Source organism: Tubulanus polymorphus, chromosome 3, assembly GCF_964204645.1.
Source record: "Tubulanus polymorphus chromosome 3, tnTubPoly1.2, whole genome shotgun sequence".
NCBI lineage: Eukaryota > Metazoa > Nemertea > Palaeonemertea > Tubulaniformes > Tubulanidae > Tubulanus > Tubulanus polymorphus.
Window position 1 is genome coordinate 20,052,734 of NC_134027.1, and position 19,681 is coordinate 20,072,414.

The 19,681-nt window shown below is 37.3% G+C and overlaps 1 protein-coding gene across 3 annotated transcripts; it reads left to right on the forward strand.

Moving 5' to 3' along the window:
- The first annotated feature begins 1,033 nt into the window (after positions 1–1,033).
- Positions 1,034–19,477, forward strand: LOC141901759 (dynein regulatory complex protein 11-like). Of its 3 annotated transcripts, XM_074789205.1 has the most exons (18): positions 1,034–1,138; positions 3,654–3,744; positions 4,543–4,779; positions 5,278–5,397; positions 5,664–5,855; positions 7,718–7,789; positions 8,335–8,406; positions 10,321–10,529; positions 12,989–13,097; positions 13,974–14,093; positions 14,792–15,016; positions 15,181–15,311; positions 15,474–15,664; positions 16,133–16,332; positions 16,574–16,657; positions 17,010–17,187; positions 18,560–18,798; positions 19,117–19,477. In XM_074789205.1, exons 1-18 carry the CDS (start codon positions 1,128–1,130, stop codon positions 19,252–19,254), a joined length of 2,619 nt encoding a protein of 872 aa, XP_074645306.1. In that variant the 5' UTR covers positions 1,034–1,127; the 3' UTR covers positions 19,255–19,477. The 3 variants fall into 3 exon arrangements, with proteins under 3 accessions (XP_074645306.1, XP_074645308.1, XP_074645307.1); XM_074789207.1 differs by lacking the exon at positions 8,335–8,406; XM_074789206.1 differs by lacking the exon at positions 7,718–7,789.
- The last annotated feature ends 204 nt before the right edge of the window (positions 19,478–19,681 follow it).

Here is a 19,681-nt window from a genome sequence, read left to right on the forward strand (position 1 = left end):
TTTGGTAATTTTTCCTCCGAACCCCAAACATGTCATTAGATTTTCAATTATCGTCAATTCAGAATTTTCACGCCTTTTAATCAGCTATTTTTTGGTTCTGCAATTTTATGAATTATTATATGCGTTCCTCGCTTATCTATTTGTTCCAGATCTTGCTTGAATTTTTCGAGTTGATCTTATCAGTCCGAATTTGTTTTGGTGTGCCAAAATAGAGGAGATTTTTTGTCTTGACCTGCGAGATTTAGTTTTTGGTGAAGTCGGTTTCGGCCGCTATAGAGTAGAAGTCTCTTCGGCATTTTGTGGCTAATTTGCAGCCACGGAATTTTCACAGCATATGGCATTTATAAGACAACTGTGAGAATAAAGCATTATCATATTCATAATTCAAATCATATGAATGCATCATATGAATGCATACTCCTGTTTTTAGTCAATATCTCTCTGACGAGGATCTCTAGTGTGAGATCGAAACGTCGTGTTCTTATATTTTAGATTGTAAATAATAAATTCTCGATTTTAGATTTAATTTGTAAATAGTGGGTTTTTATCTTATCATCTGTTCACCACGTTTCAGTGTGTGGTTATCGCACCGTGAAGCTGTAATTTTGCACAATATATAAGTTTATTGGAATTTGATTGCGGCCTGTCGACTCTTTTATAGACTGGTTACCGGTCTATATCTTCTGAATGGGACAGGCAACCAGTCTAACTCTTTTACAAATTTCAAATTATATGTTCTACAATTCTATCATAAAATTTCGGTTATTAAAAACTAAATAAATAGATATTAGAATTGTGATAGAATCGCCAGTTCATCTTTGAACATTCGCTAATATTGACGATTTTAATTATGTATTAAGAATCGCTACAATTGAACGGAGGATAGAAAAGTGGCGATTGTAGCGAATGTTCGATACCGCACCAAACTCCTGCCTTATTTGAATATAAATCGTCCATAATACGTTATTCCATGATATGTTTATCATAATGTTGCGTCAATTTTTGTTTGCACTCTCATGGCAACGCGTAAACAATATGGCGGCATACTGACTTATTGAACGGGATAATTCTTGGGGCGATAAAAATTGGATTTGCTATAAACAGGGCGAATTATCTTGGCATAAAACATGTCGCACAGGTATGATTTAAACTATTTTAATCAAAAGGAGGTGTTAAGGGTCGTACATATATTCCAGACTCAGAGCCCTGCGAACTAAAGTTGCCGGGTTGTATGTATGTATTGATCACCACCACCACGTCCACGGCACAGGGGAGAAGGGTTTGGCGATGGGCTTGGATTTTATTTCCGGGTTGTTGATAATCTCGCGAGAATGGCGCTAAATATGAACTGCGAATAAATTCAAAATATGACGGAAATACCTTGTGTTTATATTGTTTATTTATCCGCTATAAAGTTTCGATAAACAATTGGTCGTTAAGATTAAGAATCATTATCAGACGGTCGTCACGCTTTACTATATAAAACCACAAGGGACGAAAAAACGCCAGGCCTCCGCTGTACTTAAATTTTCAGCCAGAAAGTTGGGACAGTCACGTGACATTCTGATGACGTCATCGCATTTAAAACTTCAACATTAAAAGTTAACATGTTCACAGACCGATATCAATTGTCAGATTATGATTCATATGAAATAAATAACTAATAAAGAATAAATTATGATGAAATATATAATTCATAGTCAAAAAATGCATTTGAATGTAAGTTATTCTCAAATATTTTTCGTATCATAGTTTCCATCTTAGATGCTTCAGGTTCGCGTTCAGTCAAATAAGAAGCGTTAAGTCACGTGACTGTCCCAACTTTCTGGCTGGCACGGATAAATAAACAATATAAACACAAGGTATTTCCGTGATATTTTGAATTTATTCGCAGTTCATATTTAGCGCCATTCTCGCGAGATTATCAACAACTTGAAAATAAAATCCAAGCCCATCGCCAAACCCCTGTGGTATTGATGTGTTATAAATGCCAATGGGGTGTCGGGTCATAACGTCCTCATGTCAAAACGTCCTCGCATACCCGGTCAAAGCGTCCTCGCTTTTGTCGGTCAAAACGTCCTCATTTTCGTCAGTCAAAACGTCCTCACTCATGCCAGAATAACTTTATCATATAATAAATTCAGTCAATGCATATAGTTATTACTACTGTTAAATCTGAGTTATAAGCTTAGTATATATGACCTTTAACATAGATGGCATATGAGGCAGTCAATCAATATTTACAAAACAGAAAATAAAAGTATTTAAAACATAGGCCTAAGACAAACGTTATTTACAGCATACTAATTACATACTATCGGAGGAGGGGTCTAAATACATCTAAAAAAAAGTTCAGATTTTTTAGGCCTAAAACATCAAGGTTCCTAAAGGTGACTATTGATTGAGCTGTTGAGTGTGTCGAGGACATAGGCCCCTAATACAGACAAGGACCGAGGACGTTTTGACTGGAGGACGTTTTGACATGAGGACGTTTTGACCGTAATTCATTAATGGTGGGCTGCACCAAAAGTGGCAGGAATATCATTTGTCACTGTCAGAACGTGGATAGGGTGGTAGCCACTGGATGGAAAAACGAAGTTGATATTTCAACGGTTTTATTTCACTTAAAGATATTTTAGTTGGATGATTCATGGCCATTATTGGCATTGAATAATTAAGCCAGGGTTTGCTTTGAGTGAGAAGGGGGTTTTACAAGAAGATGAGAATCGGCTTAGTTAACGTTAGGATGGGTAGAGCAAGTTAGGATGGGTAGAGCATGATCAGGTTAGTTGCAATAAGACAGAGGGCTGTCAGGTTTACTCCTGCTGCTAAGTTAGAATAGGCCTATTCAGCGTTTTGCGACCAGCCTCAGTGGTCAAGTGAGGAGACACTGTGTTATTTCACCCAGCACTGGCAGCGGTTGTCTCCACAGAGATCTCCGTCGCTCTACGATCCTAGTGTAACCAATCTGTGGTACATCAGACACCAAGGTTCTTGGTGAACGTGTTATTAACCCAGGTTTGAATGTAGTCTAGTACCTAGCCGTCGTTCCACAAACAACGTCTAGGGCAAAAGTACTCACATAATGTTGATTTTCGTCCCTCATTTTGATGAAAGAGGTTTTTTAGCGTCTATTTCACCCCTTAAAACACCATCAACTTATCTCAAACTGACTGTTCTGTAATCAGATGAAAGTTAACTATTGTTTGGGCATAAATTTTTAATCCTAAATAGGCCTAGCTTTTGACGATTGAAGTGACTCAAAACTCTTCACTAAAAAAAAGTCTATTTATTTTTGATTGTCCACGATCTTTTTGGGATATTTCGCTTAGTTTTGGGTGTGCAGGTTGCTGCGGTTCCAACGCCATTGCGGTTGCAATAGGGATAGTTACTAGGTAGTTACAGTAAGCTTTAGCTTTTATTATCGTGTATGGCAATGTTTTTGCCTGGGTTTGAATGCAGAATTTTCTGCTCTATTTACTCTTACTCTTTCCTCGATTTTTCTTAGTCGAGCACCTCAGTATGCATGCGCGATTTGAATTAAAGCCAATAATAATAGTGTTATCAGCATAATGATGTTAACTTGGATAATGCCAAATCCTAAAAATTGTGAATTTTATTTTAGTTGTACCTGTTTTAAAAAATATTTTCAGTACGTATAACAAGCAATGGTCGGAAGCCCAAGCAGCGATCGGAGACTTGCTCCAAATAGAAGCTCCAGAAGAACCTGCTAAACCGGAAAAGGTGAGAACAAGACACTTGAAGGAGAGCGTCCTTTTGGTTGATTGTGATAAAAGCCGATTAGAGTTCTTTCGTGCTACCGATTGTGAGTCAAACACTCGGCCTCACCATCCCTACCCTCCTCTTCTGGTTATTGACTTGAAAAATATATTGCAATTTTGCTCCAAGTCGGTAAGGCCTCTTGACTGATTACCTGTCTCGAACCTTTCCAGTAGCTAGGCCTTCACTCCTTCAGTAACCTTCCCGCACAAGTGTGAATAAACTATCAAGGTCATGGATATTGATTAAAAGCGCTTGAATTTTGTAAAATTGAACATTCATAATCAATGTCAATTAAGAAGCATCCTCCCTCGGCATGGATTAGAACCGGATGGCGTCACTACACTCAACTACAACACGAACCCGGCACATAAGATTGGGTGCGCAAGTACATGCATGGGTTTGCCGCACGAAAACTTGTACATAATACCATGTACTTTGCACCAATCAGATATTGCTTGTAGTAGGCCTATAATCACTGAAGTAAATTTCACGAGAACTATAAATGGGAAAGCCGCGCCGAAATAGATCTAAACTATATAATTGGCTAATGATGACATCATCTCTTCGTGTAGCACGGTTTGAATCATGGCAATCTTGATGCCATCAGGTTTGAATCCCTGCCGGGGATGATGAGCAGGAAACAGTATGGGTTACATCATTAAACACGTCATAGTAAGAAATGTTTAAGAAAGACACAATCTAAGATCACCTGACCTTTTTTTTCACTGAGAACATTGTCTTCTATTCTTTTGTTTTTAGGATCGTTTGGCTGCGTTTCAGCTGTTAGCTACGATGTATATCAAGTATATACAGATATTTCGTCGTTTGGAACAAAGCTACGATCAAATCGTTCACCCACAAAAACGCCGTGTTCTGCGACATGTCTTAGACGGCTGTATGGGACGCGTTTTAGAAGTAAAAAATGAAATGGTTCAACTCGAGTTTTCAGAATTTCATTATTTTGATGATGTTTTGTCTGATTTGAAATTAACGCCAGTAAGTATACAAATAAGTTAACAAAGCCACGTCTACTCTACCACTATTCATGTCAAGTTAAATTTGCTAAATTGGGTTTGATGCTTTAGAGCTTCCAGGATTTAGTTCCACAGGGTGGGGGTTAGCTCTAAGTTGAAATCAGTTCATTTTCAGAGTTTCATGAGTCATATCTTAACTCACACCTGCGGGACTGCATTCTGGTGTCCATATCAATCATGTAAGGCTATACTGGGTTGTTCACTTTGCTTTTAAAAGAGATTTGATAGAGCGCCCCTAGTGTCTGCATCTAGACACTATCACCTCAGGTTATACAGTGTAATTTCATGATTTGAATAGGCCTGATCTGTGTAACTCAGTTTGATAATATAATTAGCTTTAGAGTGATTTGACTTATTGACGCACCACCTCATGTCTGGATAGCCAAACACATGCATACCGCAATTTGACCCCTTGAAAATGAGGCCTATTTTCGATCTGAACTGGTTTGTTATTTTGTAGAATGATGTTGAAATGCCAATCCCGAAATATTTCTTGAACGAACGTACTAAAGCCTTGAAAGAAAGAGAAAAGTTACTCGGACAGATCCTGGCAAAAATGGGTCCACAAGACAAAGACACGGTAAGGGGTATTGAGCCGTGAGATATCAACACTTTCAGATATCGGAGTAAATTTGGAAAATTCCAAAATATTCTAGAGCAGTGAGACATATGATGGAAATGTCATCATAGTCCACATGAACTCAATATTCAACTTCAAGTTGAATCTTGTTTTACTTTCACGAAACAAACCTGGCAGTTTATAAGATGTACTCTTAAGAGATTTCAATTGGGCTCTGGTTAGGTCTGACGTGAACTTAGCCAACTTACACATTTCAACATTTGTAGGATAAAGAAGAAATTAAGATGACGCTGGAGGATGCAATTCGTCTGATTCAAATTCATGAACGTGCGAGACAGGGTAGGCTACGGGCTAAATTTATGAAAGAAATTCACGAGCAAGAAAAACGCGAAATGGAAGCTGCCAATCGTGGAGCCCCAACGCTTGATCCGGATGTCGCCGCAATTCGGATTCAGAAGGTATGAGTTTGTAACATAGGCCTTAGTTTGTCATTGAGGAAATCATTCAACCTTTTCCTACAGATCGCTATAGTCAATCGCTTACAGGGGCCATTTTAGATTGATAATTCTGAGGTGATTGGATAGATGGCAGCAGAGCATCACGCTAGCTGTTGTAAATCAAAATGTCATTTTGCAGTCACGACACAAAGTCACCATTTTGTCACGGTGCTACCTCAGATGTTTTTAACAAATGTACCGCAAACACCAGAAATTAGACATTTTAGCACACTTCCAAAAAAGTCCAGACTTCACACAACAAAGTGTAAATGTCTGAGCAAGAGTGATTCCCACAATCCAACAGCGGTGACTTGAACCTGGTAGCATCATGCCCACCACGTAATGGACAAATGCCCAAACAAACCCAATGTACCTGTAAGTTGAGCAGCATTGGCCTAATGTCATTAACAGCCAATCAGGGAAATCATACGGTTATTCATTTTCATCTTATATGAAATTGCCTTATACAATGGCCAATCTGATTGCCACTGACAATCCGCGGCTAAGCTGCACAACTATATACCAAGGCTATTCCAACAGGGGTTCGTACTGTAGCAGTCTCGATGCCGTCAGGTTGTAATCGAATCCCTGCAGAGAGAGAATCAGTGATTCCAGGCTGTAGATTCATACCTGGGTCCAGTTTTAAAAACTAGATTATTTGTGGTATCCCTCTCAGTCATTTTCAATTTCAATGAGTAATAAAAATTATTTGCAATTGATTATGTGATGCTGGGCCCTGTATAAAAGAATTGACCAAGGCGAAGGTTGCCTGCGCTGGCTAAATTGATTAAGCCTATTTGTGACATTCCTCTCAGTCATTTTCAATTTCAATGAATGAACTTAATAATAGAAATTATTTGAAATAATTATGTGAGGCTGGGCCCTGTATAAGAATTGACCAAGGCAAAGGTCCCTGTGTTGGCTGATGACACAGTAGTGTTCAGTAGGACGGTGTTGAATTTTGCTATGGAATCAGATTGAATGATACGTTATCTGTGATAGCTATATAGGTATTCATTTCATGTTTGTTGCCAGAAAATCAATTAAATCAAGTGAAGTTAATTAAGAAAAGTTTTGATTGAATTGAACTATTATTTTTGAAGAATTTTTAGTCTTGAAAAGGATAGACTATTTTTCATCATTGATGAAATCTAATTGAATAACCATATTATGCTTACCTGGTATATTGTCCATTTACAAAATAATTGACACAACTAATGAGAATGCTCACTACTTACACTATCTTAAACTATTAACTTAGATGTTAACGCAGATAGAATGGTTCACTAACTATGAATGTATGTATTAAGTCAATACCTGCTTAATCGGTACACTTTAATCCTGAATTTTATCACATCTGGATATTGTACTGGCCACCTAGGTAGGCCTATATAATGTACAGCGTAAAATATGGTGTTCAATCTGGATTTCACCTGGTGTGATTATTTTCATTGGCCCTAAGTGAACGGATTAAACTCGGTTTGCTGTACATTGAAACTTCTTAATCCAGATCTGGCCACTTCAGTTCTTGAAGTTGTTGGTGAAGTTTGTCTCTAGGGCGCATTTCGAATTAAAAAGTTTTAATTAACACTGGATTTTGGTCCTGGTCATGCAAGTTCTACTATTGGGTATTCATACGTAGTGGCCATCCACAATATTTTTGTTACATACTGGTAGACATCATTGGTTGAATTTCATCAGTCCCAAATAATCTGGATTAAGTGAGTTTCATTGCATTTTTTCCATTGTCCGCTTTTAACGCTTATTCGTATAACAAGCACAGAATGCATTGCTTGCATGGCTTAATCGATCACTAATTACAGATGTGGAAAGGTTTTTCGACACGTAAACTAGCGAGACTCGAACGCGAAGAAGAAATGCGTTTTATCGGAATGGTGGGTACACATTCTAACATCTTATATGTGAACAATGTTTGATTTTTGAATGGATTACTGATGATAGGTTTTTGAAAGACTGGTATTACTGAAAACCGTTTGTAACCAAATTTGACTAATGCCGGTTTGAAACTGAAAGTAGGCTATAACCTGCCCTAAGGAAAGTTACACTCCTGCAAGTTATAGAATAGCTGTGTACAGAAACAATATCATCTTAGACTGGTCTTTTAGCCTTTACTGTTTCGAAATTGACCGGTGTTTTGATCATACAATTCTACTCTTCATTTTTGAATTGAATTAGCCTATAATAGCGTTGTATTTTCTTATGCCTCTATCTATACCATATAAGCCCCGTTGAAAAAGTTCTTTCGAAATGAAGTGTGGAATATCAGTAATTCTGTTTAAAAGTTATAGATTGTTCTATATGTAGTGCACAGTGCATGGGTAGATGGTAGACAGTAGAATAATAGACCTAAACTATTAACTGCTGCACAGTTCTTTTTCTATAAAGAGACCCATGTTTTTTGTGTGGATCATGTTTTCAGATATGGAAAGGTTTCTCAAGTCGCAGACGCGTAACTAAGCAACGCGAAGAGGAATTTCGTTGGCTCGGAATGGTAAAAATATAGCAAAACCTTACTAACCAAGCCCCTACCCCTATTTCATATGCTTTTAAGCTCAAGCTTAATTGGATTTTTATTGGAAGAGAGATCGAGCCCACATTGACTTTCAAGGATTTGTTTGAAATTCAAATGAATCATTTCAAATATCAATGAAAAGATTTGGATAGAGAGTGTCTATCCAAATGAAATCACATGCATATTAATGATAAACCTTTCTTTATTCAATGAACTAAAAACTGATTATGCAAGGTAAAAAATAAGAAAATTCTTATCAACATACATGTGTTGAAATTTGTAAATTTCTGGAAAAGATGTTACTGGAAATATGTACAAAATACCTGGTACTGGATAAATGTTTTGAAAAAATGTCAACTTGCATTAATGCTGAAAATGGTAAATGCAATGTTGGCATCAAAATGTACATTTCAAAGACCTTTTTCCCATCTCTCAACCCACTGAGTGCCACTATTAGTGGGTTCAAGGCACTTTTTCCTGAGTACTCAAAGAGAGTAACCTCTGCCACTATTAGAATTTAAACTCACGTTGGAGGCCCATAGAAAAGGCTAGACTCCACCTGAGGTAGAATTATTGTACCTGGTTCACAAAATCAAAATTTTAAGAAATATCTATGGGGGTGAGTCCAGTATTTCAAAAGGGGGTGGGTTCATGAATAAGAAAGGCAAATGCTCCAAGAAAGTGATATTGGGGCAAAGCGAAAATGAGGGGTATGAAAATTAAAGGGTAACTGACAATTTTTTTTATTTCAAAATATGATGTATTCTATTGATCTTTACACTCATCTTCAACTGTTCTCTTCAAAAATGTTTAGTTTACGCGCAATTTGTGATTTTGTAACATGATTTTTACCTCATTTCGTTGTTTATATCTCTTATTGTTCAGCGTCGGCTAAACCAGCAGGTGCGCGCTGCAACTTCATAAAGAGAAAGCTGAGAAATAGCGTCTATAGAAATGCGTTGAATTTTGGTGAAACTACATGTATTTTCTGTTACATCTCAATGCCAGATTGTTTTACAGCTTTGAAACTGGCCAGGGAGATAGAAGTTCATAAGTCAAAATATCCTCGGTATTAGATCTTACCATGATTTTACTTACTATCACTAAATGATAATCCAAAACGATGATTTATACATCCGTGTTCCGTGCTGTCTACTAGAAAATGCCATGGATTGCTTTTCAAATCCTATTTTTTGCTTTTAGTTTGAACAGATGTGGTCCGTTCAACAGCTAATTATAATCATTGATGTGTAGCCTTTCAAAATCAAGAGGCATTTTGTCGGAATACGAATGTCAAATAGGTATAAAGATAAAGTTGAATTGCTCTTGTAGCTTATTTCCTATTCATTTCTATAGACATCATTTCCGAGCAGTCCCTTCAGTGACGTAGTTCTAATAATAGACACAGTACCACGCGTTCAGCAGAAGCAATGTATACACTGAACAGGTGCGCGAACATCAAAATCATAAATTCTGACTAGATTGAAAAGATTTTTCCAATTTTGTAATCACCTAGGCTTATTTTATACTATTATCTATCGTTTAGTATAAAAAGTAGAAAATCTTAAAAAAGTGTCACTTACCCTTTGAGATGCATTTTTATGTAATCTGAGGGAATTTTTAGCCAAAATCTCTTGGGAAATATTTCAATCAACTTGATTGGTTTTCATAAATGCTTTTCGAAAGGGCACTCAGTTGTAAAAGGGGTGGGCTCAATTCAACCAAAACAAGGGATTTCCGAGTAGTCCTTCCAGTCTATGGATTTTACCAAGTTTATGAAGTGTGTCCGCATTCTAAAGTTTTCTTACAAAATAAACTGATTTCTGTGATTTGTAAATATGCGATAATAGAAGAAAAGTTTAATTTTGTATACTGGTATTTATCTTGCTGTAGATTCCGCCACCAGCTGTGGCTAATGTAAAAAATTTACCGCAAAGTCAAGCTTTACGCGTAGAACAAGCTCGACGTGTAACACAAGAGATGCATGAACAAGAATATCAACAAGCACTGGTGAACATCCGTGAGAAAATCCGTGAAACAGAGGGTCCTGACATGAAAGAAACAATGCAAGATCAGATCCGACAGTGGTTTATTGAATGCAGGTCAGTTCTCAATAACACGCTGACTGGACGTATCGGCCCCACTCCGCGCGGTTGCGCCACCGCGCGGGATTTACGCGAAGCAGCAAACACAAACATGGCCACTCTCTCAATTTTCAATGATAGAAATCGTGTGTGCATTTCAATTATTTTGGCTGTTAGGGTTTTAAGGCACAATATAAGTTGATGATGTGATATGGCGATGTTAATTAATGATAATTCCGCAGTGAAGCTAGTCACGAACGGTGCCGATTGAGTGTACAGCTGCCAAAAACACTGAAATGTGCGTAGTTGCGTAACTATTTGCAGTGAATTGCAGACGAAACATGAAGCCTTAACGGCCGTTTAAAAAAAAATTAATACCAATCGTAATTGTAAAATAAAAATGAGATAGAACCTAAGTTAAAATTTTGGCCATTTCTAAAATGTTATTACTAATTTTTAGTCAGTGCCGAACGTTTAGTTTTCCAACAATAATGAGGGGTGGTAGGTAGTCATGCAATTCAAGTCATCATTTATTACACGTTACTTCCGTGTTTTTGAAAATCTCGCGAGTCCTGGACCAAACCCCATTGAACAATGTGATCTGTGTGCTGGCCACAAATGCACACAGATCACACTACACTACCCATTACACACTCCAGTACCCACAACTTTCATATATCCATCCAAATATTTAGAGTGTCTTTCTTCCTGGATTTATTTCTTAACAGGATCACAGTTGATTTTACTTTAGACCCAGTTCCACAGTTGCAGTTTTATTTTCAATCTAGATCCAGTCACTCGGGAGGTGTGAGTTAATTTGACTCTTTTCAAAACGCCTAGAAAGATTAGACTTAAATCTTAGCCCTTTTGGTTGTGCAGGAAGATGGAATATTCTCGTTAGAATATAACATAAGTTGGCAGAAACTTCCAAACTCAGCAATTGAAAGAGAGAGTGGATAATTTGAAATGAGTGTCAGGGATGAGAATTTCCCGCTTTTTTGTGATGAGAAATTTAGAAAAACAAGCTTTCCAAATTGTCCAGATCCATTGAGAAATTGATGGGGGGGGTTAAGGTTTGCTGTGTCTGGCATTATGCCGAGAGAAATCCCACAAGATTGAAAAATTCTATATCAGAATTATTATTTGATTACCGGTATATTTGAGGAGCGACATTTCAGCTCAGTACGCCTGATGATGGCTAACAGTTGTTAGCGGAAACGTTACTCCTCAAATATAATCATTCGGATATAGAATTTTTCAATCTTGGCTTCGTTATTGTGGGATTTCTCTCGTTATCATCATACACGGATATTGTGTATCTTCTCGTCTAGTCTGGCATTATGTTTGGGCTCACTAGAGTATTTTAGCATGCGACAGTACATCGCCCAAAGTTTTTCGTTATGTGCTGCCATCTGGTATTGCCAATATAAACTACTGTGAAAAAATAACCAGTTCGTGCTGCCTTCTAGAATTGAAACAAGGCTGTTGAGGAAATCATGCTGGGAACCCCCACTTTGAGCTTAGTGCCAATGATGCAGTTTAGCTGCAATTTCAGTAATTAACAGAAATTTTCTTCTAAAGTCCCGCTTTTTCATAATCCCAAGTTCTCATCCCTGGAGTGTTGTCTATTGCTGATTTTATGCATTACCCTCATTAGTTGAAGACAAATTCCTTATCTGATATCCAAGAAATAATAGATTACCATACATACAATGTAGGTCAGTCCTTGTTTTTGAATTGTTTCACTTTTTAGCACGTTCGTCTGTCAACTGTTTCTTCAAATCGCTCCTAGTCCTATAGTTTTAATCAGATTAATTCCAAATTTGGTATGAATGTTCTATGGACCAAGGCCTATAAAGTTAGAGCCATTTTTTGGATTTGTCCCCCGGGGGTGGGGTTTCTATTTCTTAAAATCGCTACTCGTCCTACAGTTTTAATCAGATCAATTCAAAATTTGGTATGAATGTTCTATGGACCATGGCCTAAAAAGTAACAGAGCCATTTTTTTGGATTCTTCCCTTGGGGGGCCCCCTTGGGATGGAGTTTCTATTTCTTCAAATACTAGTCCTACAGTTTTAATCAGATCAATTCCAAATTTGGTATGAATGTTCTATGGACCTAGGCCTATAAAGTTACAGAGCCATTTTTTGGATTCGTCCCCCAGGGGGTGCCACTTGCGGTGGAGTTTCTGTTTTCTAAAATCGCTACTCATCCTACAGTTTTAATCAGATCAAGTCCAAATTTGGTATGAATGTTCTATGGACCAATACCTACAAAGTACAGAGACTTTTTTGGATTTGGCCAGGTATGCAGCTTCTATTTCTTCAAATCACACAGCGGAGCTATAAAAGCCGATAGGCTCCTTGTTTATCTGGTAATTCATAACCTCTCGTGTATGTAAAATTCTTGGTAATGAATAAAGATATATTACTCATATGAACTTGAAATGAATATTGTATTCAAAATTCTTCTTGTAGAGATGCTTTGGGGAAATTTCCAGAATACCCGGCGGAAGATGAAGGAGGATCTAAGTCCATATTCCTTGAGAAAGATCCAGCTGAAGTGGAAGCGGAACTCAGAGATAAGGTATCTGTCAAACTTTTGACTTCACCGGAATTTATCGGATTTGACCATTATTTAGCAAAATTATATGAAGCATCAATGTAATGTATAATACATTGTATTTGCTCTATCCATCATTGTAGTCATTGCTCATTCATTTATCCATTTCTTCCATGCATTATCGTGTCGTTTTCTTGCGGCTAACAAAAAATAGCAACAGAATAACAATAGGAAAACGTCAAGTAGTTATTACTCATCGTCGGATGATGTAGGTTTAATATACAGTGAACTGCTCCTAATTAGAATCAATTAGGCCCAGTGTTTTTTGGTCTCAGGTGATAATTGGAGAAAGATAATTCAGTTGATATCATTCTAACGTTTAAGGTAATTAATTTGAGTTTGAAGGATTCTAGTTAAGAGGCAAACTAAACTGTATAAATCATTGCATGGAGTGGGCTCTTAATCCTTTCACAATGATAGCATGTTTATGTCAACTTTTTCACCATTTTTACAAGTGAGGCCTTTTTTATTACTTGGAGCTTAGATTTCTCGAGAAGAAAAATGCAGGGTCAACAGGGAAAAATTCTCATGGAGATGTAGAATTGAGAATCTTGTCATACATCGGGTGTTCATACACAATAGCTACAGTTCCTGGTTCAATAGACTGTGAAGTGAAAGATTTGTTCTTTTTATGTAATTATTTAATTTCAAAGTTGAGTCTACGAACTGGAATTGCATGAGGGCTTTCAACATTGTTTTATGAGTTTTCACACTGCAGAGTCCATATTTCAATATAACTACTGTTGCATGCTAACACCGATATATATTGTGAAATCAATATCATGCTTGTACACACAACTGAATAGAGCATCTGATTCTACTGGCTGCATAATTTCACAGGAAGATGGAAAAGACAAGAAAAAAGATAAAAAAGGCAAAAAAGATAAGAAAGGAAAGAAGGATAAGAAGAAAGATAAAAAGGGCAAGAAAGGAAAGAAAGGAAAAGGTGGAGATGATGAGGTAATGTATTATTGATTGTACTTTCATAGAAGTTTCACATGTACATGTGCCATACCGTGTGTAAAGTAATTTCACATATTTACATATCAGATGTACATGCACCACACTTCACGAGTAGAACATGTAAACCATCTTGCTTTACGTGTGCAAAGTACATTTTATTGGTTACTAAGTGTTTAATGGCTTGATCCCTTTGCTTGAGGCAGTATATACCTGGGGTACAGGTAATGATGACACGTTAAATCTTAAAATCCAAATTGTGTAATAGGAAAGAAAGCCTTTTTTGCTCCTGTCCTGTGGAAAAATTGTCTACCAAAGTATGAATGTGAAAGCCCAAGCTGTCTTAAATCCAGGTTAGAAACCTGATTGTGTGTATAACAGTTTTACAAAATGCGTAGAAAAGACTTACATCAAAATGTTTTGAGAATTTTATGTGTACCTGCAGTCTGGGTTTGGTCATCATCGGAAGAGTTGTCACATTATCACTATTTTTGAGTACCAATTTCTGTATTCTCAATTTACTCAGTTTACTCGGTGTAAGTCACCATTCGGATAGGTCAACTTAATGAAGCCACAAGTATGGCTGTTTCCAAGTGTATATACTTGTATTTACCATGCATTTATTTAGATGATGGATGATAGTTTTTGCAGTGTGTTCTGACAGTTTCTGTATGACATGTATTCTATGTATTATGTAGGAAGAAGAAGAAGGATGGAAATTGGCCCCATCGCAATTCGTGCTGCCGATTCAAGAAGGAACGGATACTTACAAATCGGTTTGGCAAACGCGAGACGAAAGTGAAAATTTCAGCCAGAAACACGATGCTGAACTAATCAAAGAAGAAAAAAGAAAAGAAGTCGAAGAAGACGTTCGAATTCAAGTTGACGAATTGATGAGACAAGAGTTGAAAAATCTAAAAGCTGTAAGTTCACTTTGTTTGTGTGAAAAGCTATGAAAAGGCTTTACATTCATAGCTTGAATGTCATGAATTTTGACCTGTTTGCTCCTCGTGAATGTGTATGTACTTAATTTAATGAATGGTCCCTTGCTGAAAATATATCTAGAATTGTTTATATATCACCACAGGCCGTCGACCGAGACAAGGGCAAGAAGGGAGGAAAGAAGGGGAAGAAATCTGGAAAAAAGAAGAAAAAGGGAAAGAAAAGTGGAAAGAAGGGAAAGAAAGGAAAGAAGGAGAAAGATTTGACCCCTGATAAGTAAGCTTACCGGCCATGCTTGTATTATGATCACAAGAAAATTTTGGCTCAAAAGTATTAAACTTTCCTGAAGAATGGATAATGCCAACAGTATTCAAAAGGGAGTTGAATTCTACTGATTTCAATTGATTTATGTTTGGATTTTTTAAATATTATCTAAAGGACAATAGAGGAGTTGTATGAAGAATTGGTGATGGAAGGAATAATAATTCGACCTCCAAGACTTCAACTGTCAGACTATATCGGGGAATACAGTTATCTGGGAACGACTTTACGCCAAGCGAATATCGAGCCAATGCCTTCTCTTAGCGATGTTCGCAGACTCGTAGCTGAATTTGGAATTCTACCATTGGGTATGTTGTCATTCAACCACTTCTAACCTGTAACTGTGGGTTCAGGAAGATTTTGATTAGAGTCAAATTAAGTTTACAAGCATGTGACTGGATCTATTGTATAGTTGAAATAAATCTTCAACTGTGGAAGCACTGTATCCATAGTCAACCAACACACTTCAAACCATAAGTTGAGTCATACCGGTACAGTAGACTTCGTTCAAGTCGAATCTTTCGGACTGTAAAATGTTTCCGACTTGAGTGATATCCGAGTTGAATGTTATGTATTTCGTTATAGTGTCATAAAAATATTTCATAAAACATCGAGTTGAACGCTTGTCCAACTTGGGTGGGGTCTATTCTACTGTAGTAGATAATTCACCTCACTGGTTGATGCCATTCTATAGACGCTATCATCATCATTTCAGCACGGGACTTTGTTCAATGTGTTATTTCATTAATGCTTGATATAACTTCTTTACTTTGCAGGGTCAGCGTCAGTTCATGAGAAAGCTCCATTGATTAAATCGATCATGTTGACCGGACCTCGTGGAACTGGTAAACGTCTACTTGCGTATGCAATGGCTAACGAAACGGGTGCCAACTTCTTCGATTTATCGCCAACTAATCTTGCAGGGAAATACCCCGGCAAAGATGGATTGAAAATGCTGATGCATCTTATTTTTAAGGTATGGGTAAATAACTTTTGGTCTGGTTGTAAGTCAAATTTGGGCCATTTTAGTCTCATTTTTCCTCGTTCAGGTTTCAAGTGGCCTTGATATCCAATCAATGTTAGCACTGTTATAGGACACATCTCAACATGGAATTCGAATTATCCAATTATTGTTGTTGTTCCAACCAGGGGAATATCCATCGTTCCGATGAGTTTTCTTCTGCTGTCTAATTGAAATGTCATTTTATATTTTCTAGGTTGGTCGTGCTTTGCAGCCATCAATATTTTTCATTTCCGATTGCGAAAAAATGTTTAAAAAGAAAATTCCCAAAACTGATTTGGTGAGTACAAAGTTATGTAACTTAAAAGTATGAGTGTACAAAATGTATCAGGAAAAAAAGTATCTTCATCGTAGCCAGTTACACAGTTCTCGGTAAAATATGACTTCAGGCTGAAAATATTTTTGCAATGAACTGGTTTCAACTCTAAAGAGTCAAACTGAACCAACAACTATGTCCTGCACCTTGTTTTACAGTTGTGAGTTAAATTTGACTAACTCTAGAGTTTAGATCAGTTATTTTCAATTTGTCAACCCTTGAGTCCACTGATAACTCACAACTACGGAACTGGGTTTACTTAGAGATGTAAAATTCATTAAAAAATTGACGATTTATATTTGCTTCTAATCTTTAGTCGGACCCGAAGAGATTGAAAAAAGAATTACCCAAATCGATGAAAGGAGTGAAAGCAGATGATCGATTGTTATTGGTCGGATCAACTCGATGTCCGTTTGACGGAGAAATGAAACCCTTGACTTCTCTCTATCAGAAAGTGATCCTCATTCCTCGCCCTGATTATGCCTCCAGACATCGTGAGTGTTAAAATGATGATGGGGCAATAGTCGCGATCATACAGGCATTTTTGATCCGGACCAAATTTGGCAGGTGCCCGATTAGGCTGTTCATTCCCACTGGTGCCAAATGAGTCCATGGTGGTTGATATGGCCAAAATTCGGCCCAACTAAAAATGTGGAACAAGGCACAGGACAAATTATTCCGTGTGAATGTTAACTGGATTGAGAGTGAATGATCTTGCTTAATACCACATCGTTTTGTTAGCATTTTAGTAATAAGTGAATGATTTACATATAAACACACTCATATGAGGCACTAGCCAAATTTGACTGGCCTGATCTGGGCCAGTTCAACCCGGCTAAATTATCTCTGTGTGATTGTGGCTAAAAAATATGTCTACAAGGGGGTGGAACCAAGAATTTTTTTTTGAAGTGGGACACAACTGAAAAATATTCTTTGATATTCATAGAAGTGGACTTTAATCAGTTGTAATGATAAGAAACTGCCAAGGTATACTATTTGAGATTAGCTTCTGGGCCCAGTTGCGTAGCAGTAACACTTCAGTCTGGTCTTAAATCATAAGCTGGTCTTATGTAAGTTAGTTTAGATTGGCTATAGAACAAAGATGGGATTAGTCATTAGCTGGACTGTGGTTTAAGTTTTAATCATAAAAGAAGTCTATCCTATTGGATCAATAACTCAGAGATGAGCCTAGATCAGTCTTAAAACTTAACTTAGTGCAACCGGCCCCTACTGCCAAAACATTGAAAATTTGACTTACCCATAATTTTCATTCATTGCTATGGTTTATGTAGGTATGATTTTAAAGGATGGTCATTCATGGAAATAGTTTGGTCCAGTACATTTGCCCATCAATGGCTGGTACAAATGCTGCTCAATGCCCGGCCAATTACAAACGATTGTTCACTCACAATTTACGAGGCATTATCAGCGTGCATGTACACCTAGTACATCCTTTCCAGCTCACTGGAAACCTATTCAGCTGAGACTTTTCACACTGCATGACATGTTTTTCCCCAGGATTTCTATTCAGTCGAAATCCCACCTCTGCATGCAGAGCAGCTGTCACATGTGCCATCCTACAGGGGTAACTCAGGAATCTCTTGGGGGGCAAAACAACTTTGATTATTCAAGGAAAATTTGAGTTCTCCAGTGCATTTTCATAGAATTTCTGATATAAGATATGACCTCCCAAGAAGGTTTCTTTGCAGCCGCTTTTTCGATTTGGGCATGAAAAGCAATGAATTGAAAAAATCTTTTACCAGTGAATTTTCATAAAGGGCATTGAAAGTAAAGGCAGTGAAAAATGGAGGGGCAAGTCATTCATTACTATTCACAGGTTATTCATTGATAATTTATATTTTACAGTAATTTGGCGTAAATTGATAACAAAACACGGGGGAATCGTAGCGAACTCGATGGATATCAGTTCTCTAGCAAAAATAACAGACGGATACACAATGGGCCATATGGATCAGGCGTGTTCACAAGTGTTAACAGACCGTAGGATTTCGCAACAAGCGAAGAAAGCGTTACAATCCGTTGAGTTCATTGCCCCGTTAGCCAGAATAGATCCTATTTATAAAGAAGAAGAAGAAGCGTTCAAGGTATAACTTTTTCATATTCCTAAGAAAAATTGAACCGATAACAATGGAAATGGGTTCAGAGTTACCTCCAGTTCCACTAAACCTACACTGGTGGAATTGGGTTCCGAGTCTAATTAAAACACAACTGTGGAACGGCAGGATCTAGAGTCATATCAGACCCGCAACTGTGGATCCAGAGTCAAACCCGCTTTTTGAAATCCACGAGACTCCACACAATCCAGCCACAAGAAAATCCATAACTGTAGAACTGAAATCAAATCACGTTGATACCAGTTATAAAAACCAACTTATGTAATATTATGGTTTGGTTTTTTTTAGGGTTGGTACGCCAAGACACCTCTTGGTAAGAAGCGTGCAAAGGCAGCTCAAGGGGATGATGAAGACGGTGGTGGTGGGGGCAAGGGTAAAAAGGGAAAGAAGGGCAAAAAAGGAAAGAAAGGAAAGAAGAAGAAATAAGCAATTACTACAATTTATGCAAAATGTTTATTTTTTTTCTAAACTTCCTCATTGCTGCGATAGTTCAATAACTTGTGAAGAAAATATGAATTTGATGAAATTTTTCAATCAAACAATAAATAGTCCATCATTTTATACTTGAGTAAATTGCTGATTAATTCCGTCCTAAACATGTTTTTCATCTATTCATGTTATTAATGAGTTACACTCTGTGATAAACGTCTGCCCATTTTTAATGTTAATTTTAAGCAGACATGTTTTGTTTTTCATTCAGTTTGTGATGATTCAATTATTTTGTAAATAAATTTTACTATACACGTACTGGTATTTTATTCTGGTAATTTGGATTTCTCAGGTTGGATGATTCTGAACCCGATTCCTGGAAGTTTTTGTTTGGCCATTTCTATCTATATTGGTACCATTGTAA

Coding starts and splice junctions, on each gene's coding strand:
- LOC141901759 (XM_074789205.1), top strand. Junction 3,745..4,542: donor AACCTGCTAAACCGGAAAAG/GTGAGAACAAGA, acceptor TTTTGTTTTTAG/GATCGTTTGGCTGCGTTTCA. Junction 10,530..12,988: donor CAGTGGTTTATTGAATGCAG/GTCAGTTCTCAA, acceptor TTCTTCTTGTAG/AGATGCTTTGGGGAAATTTC.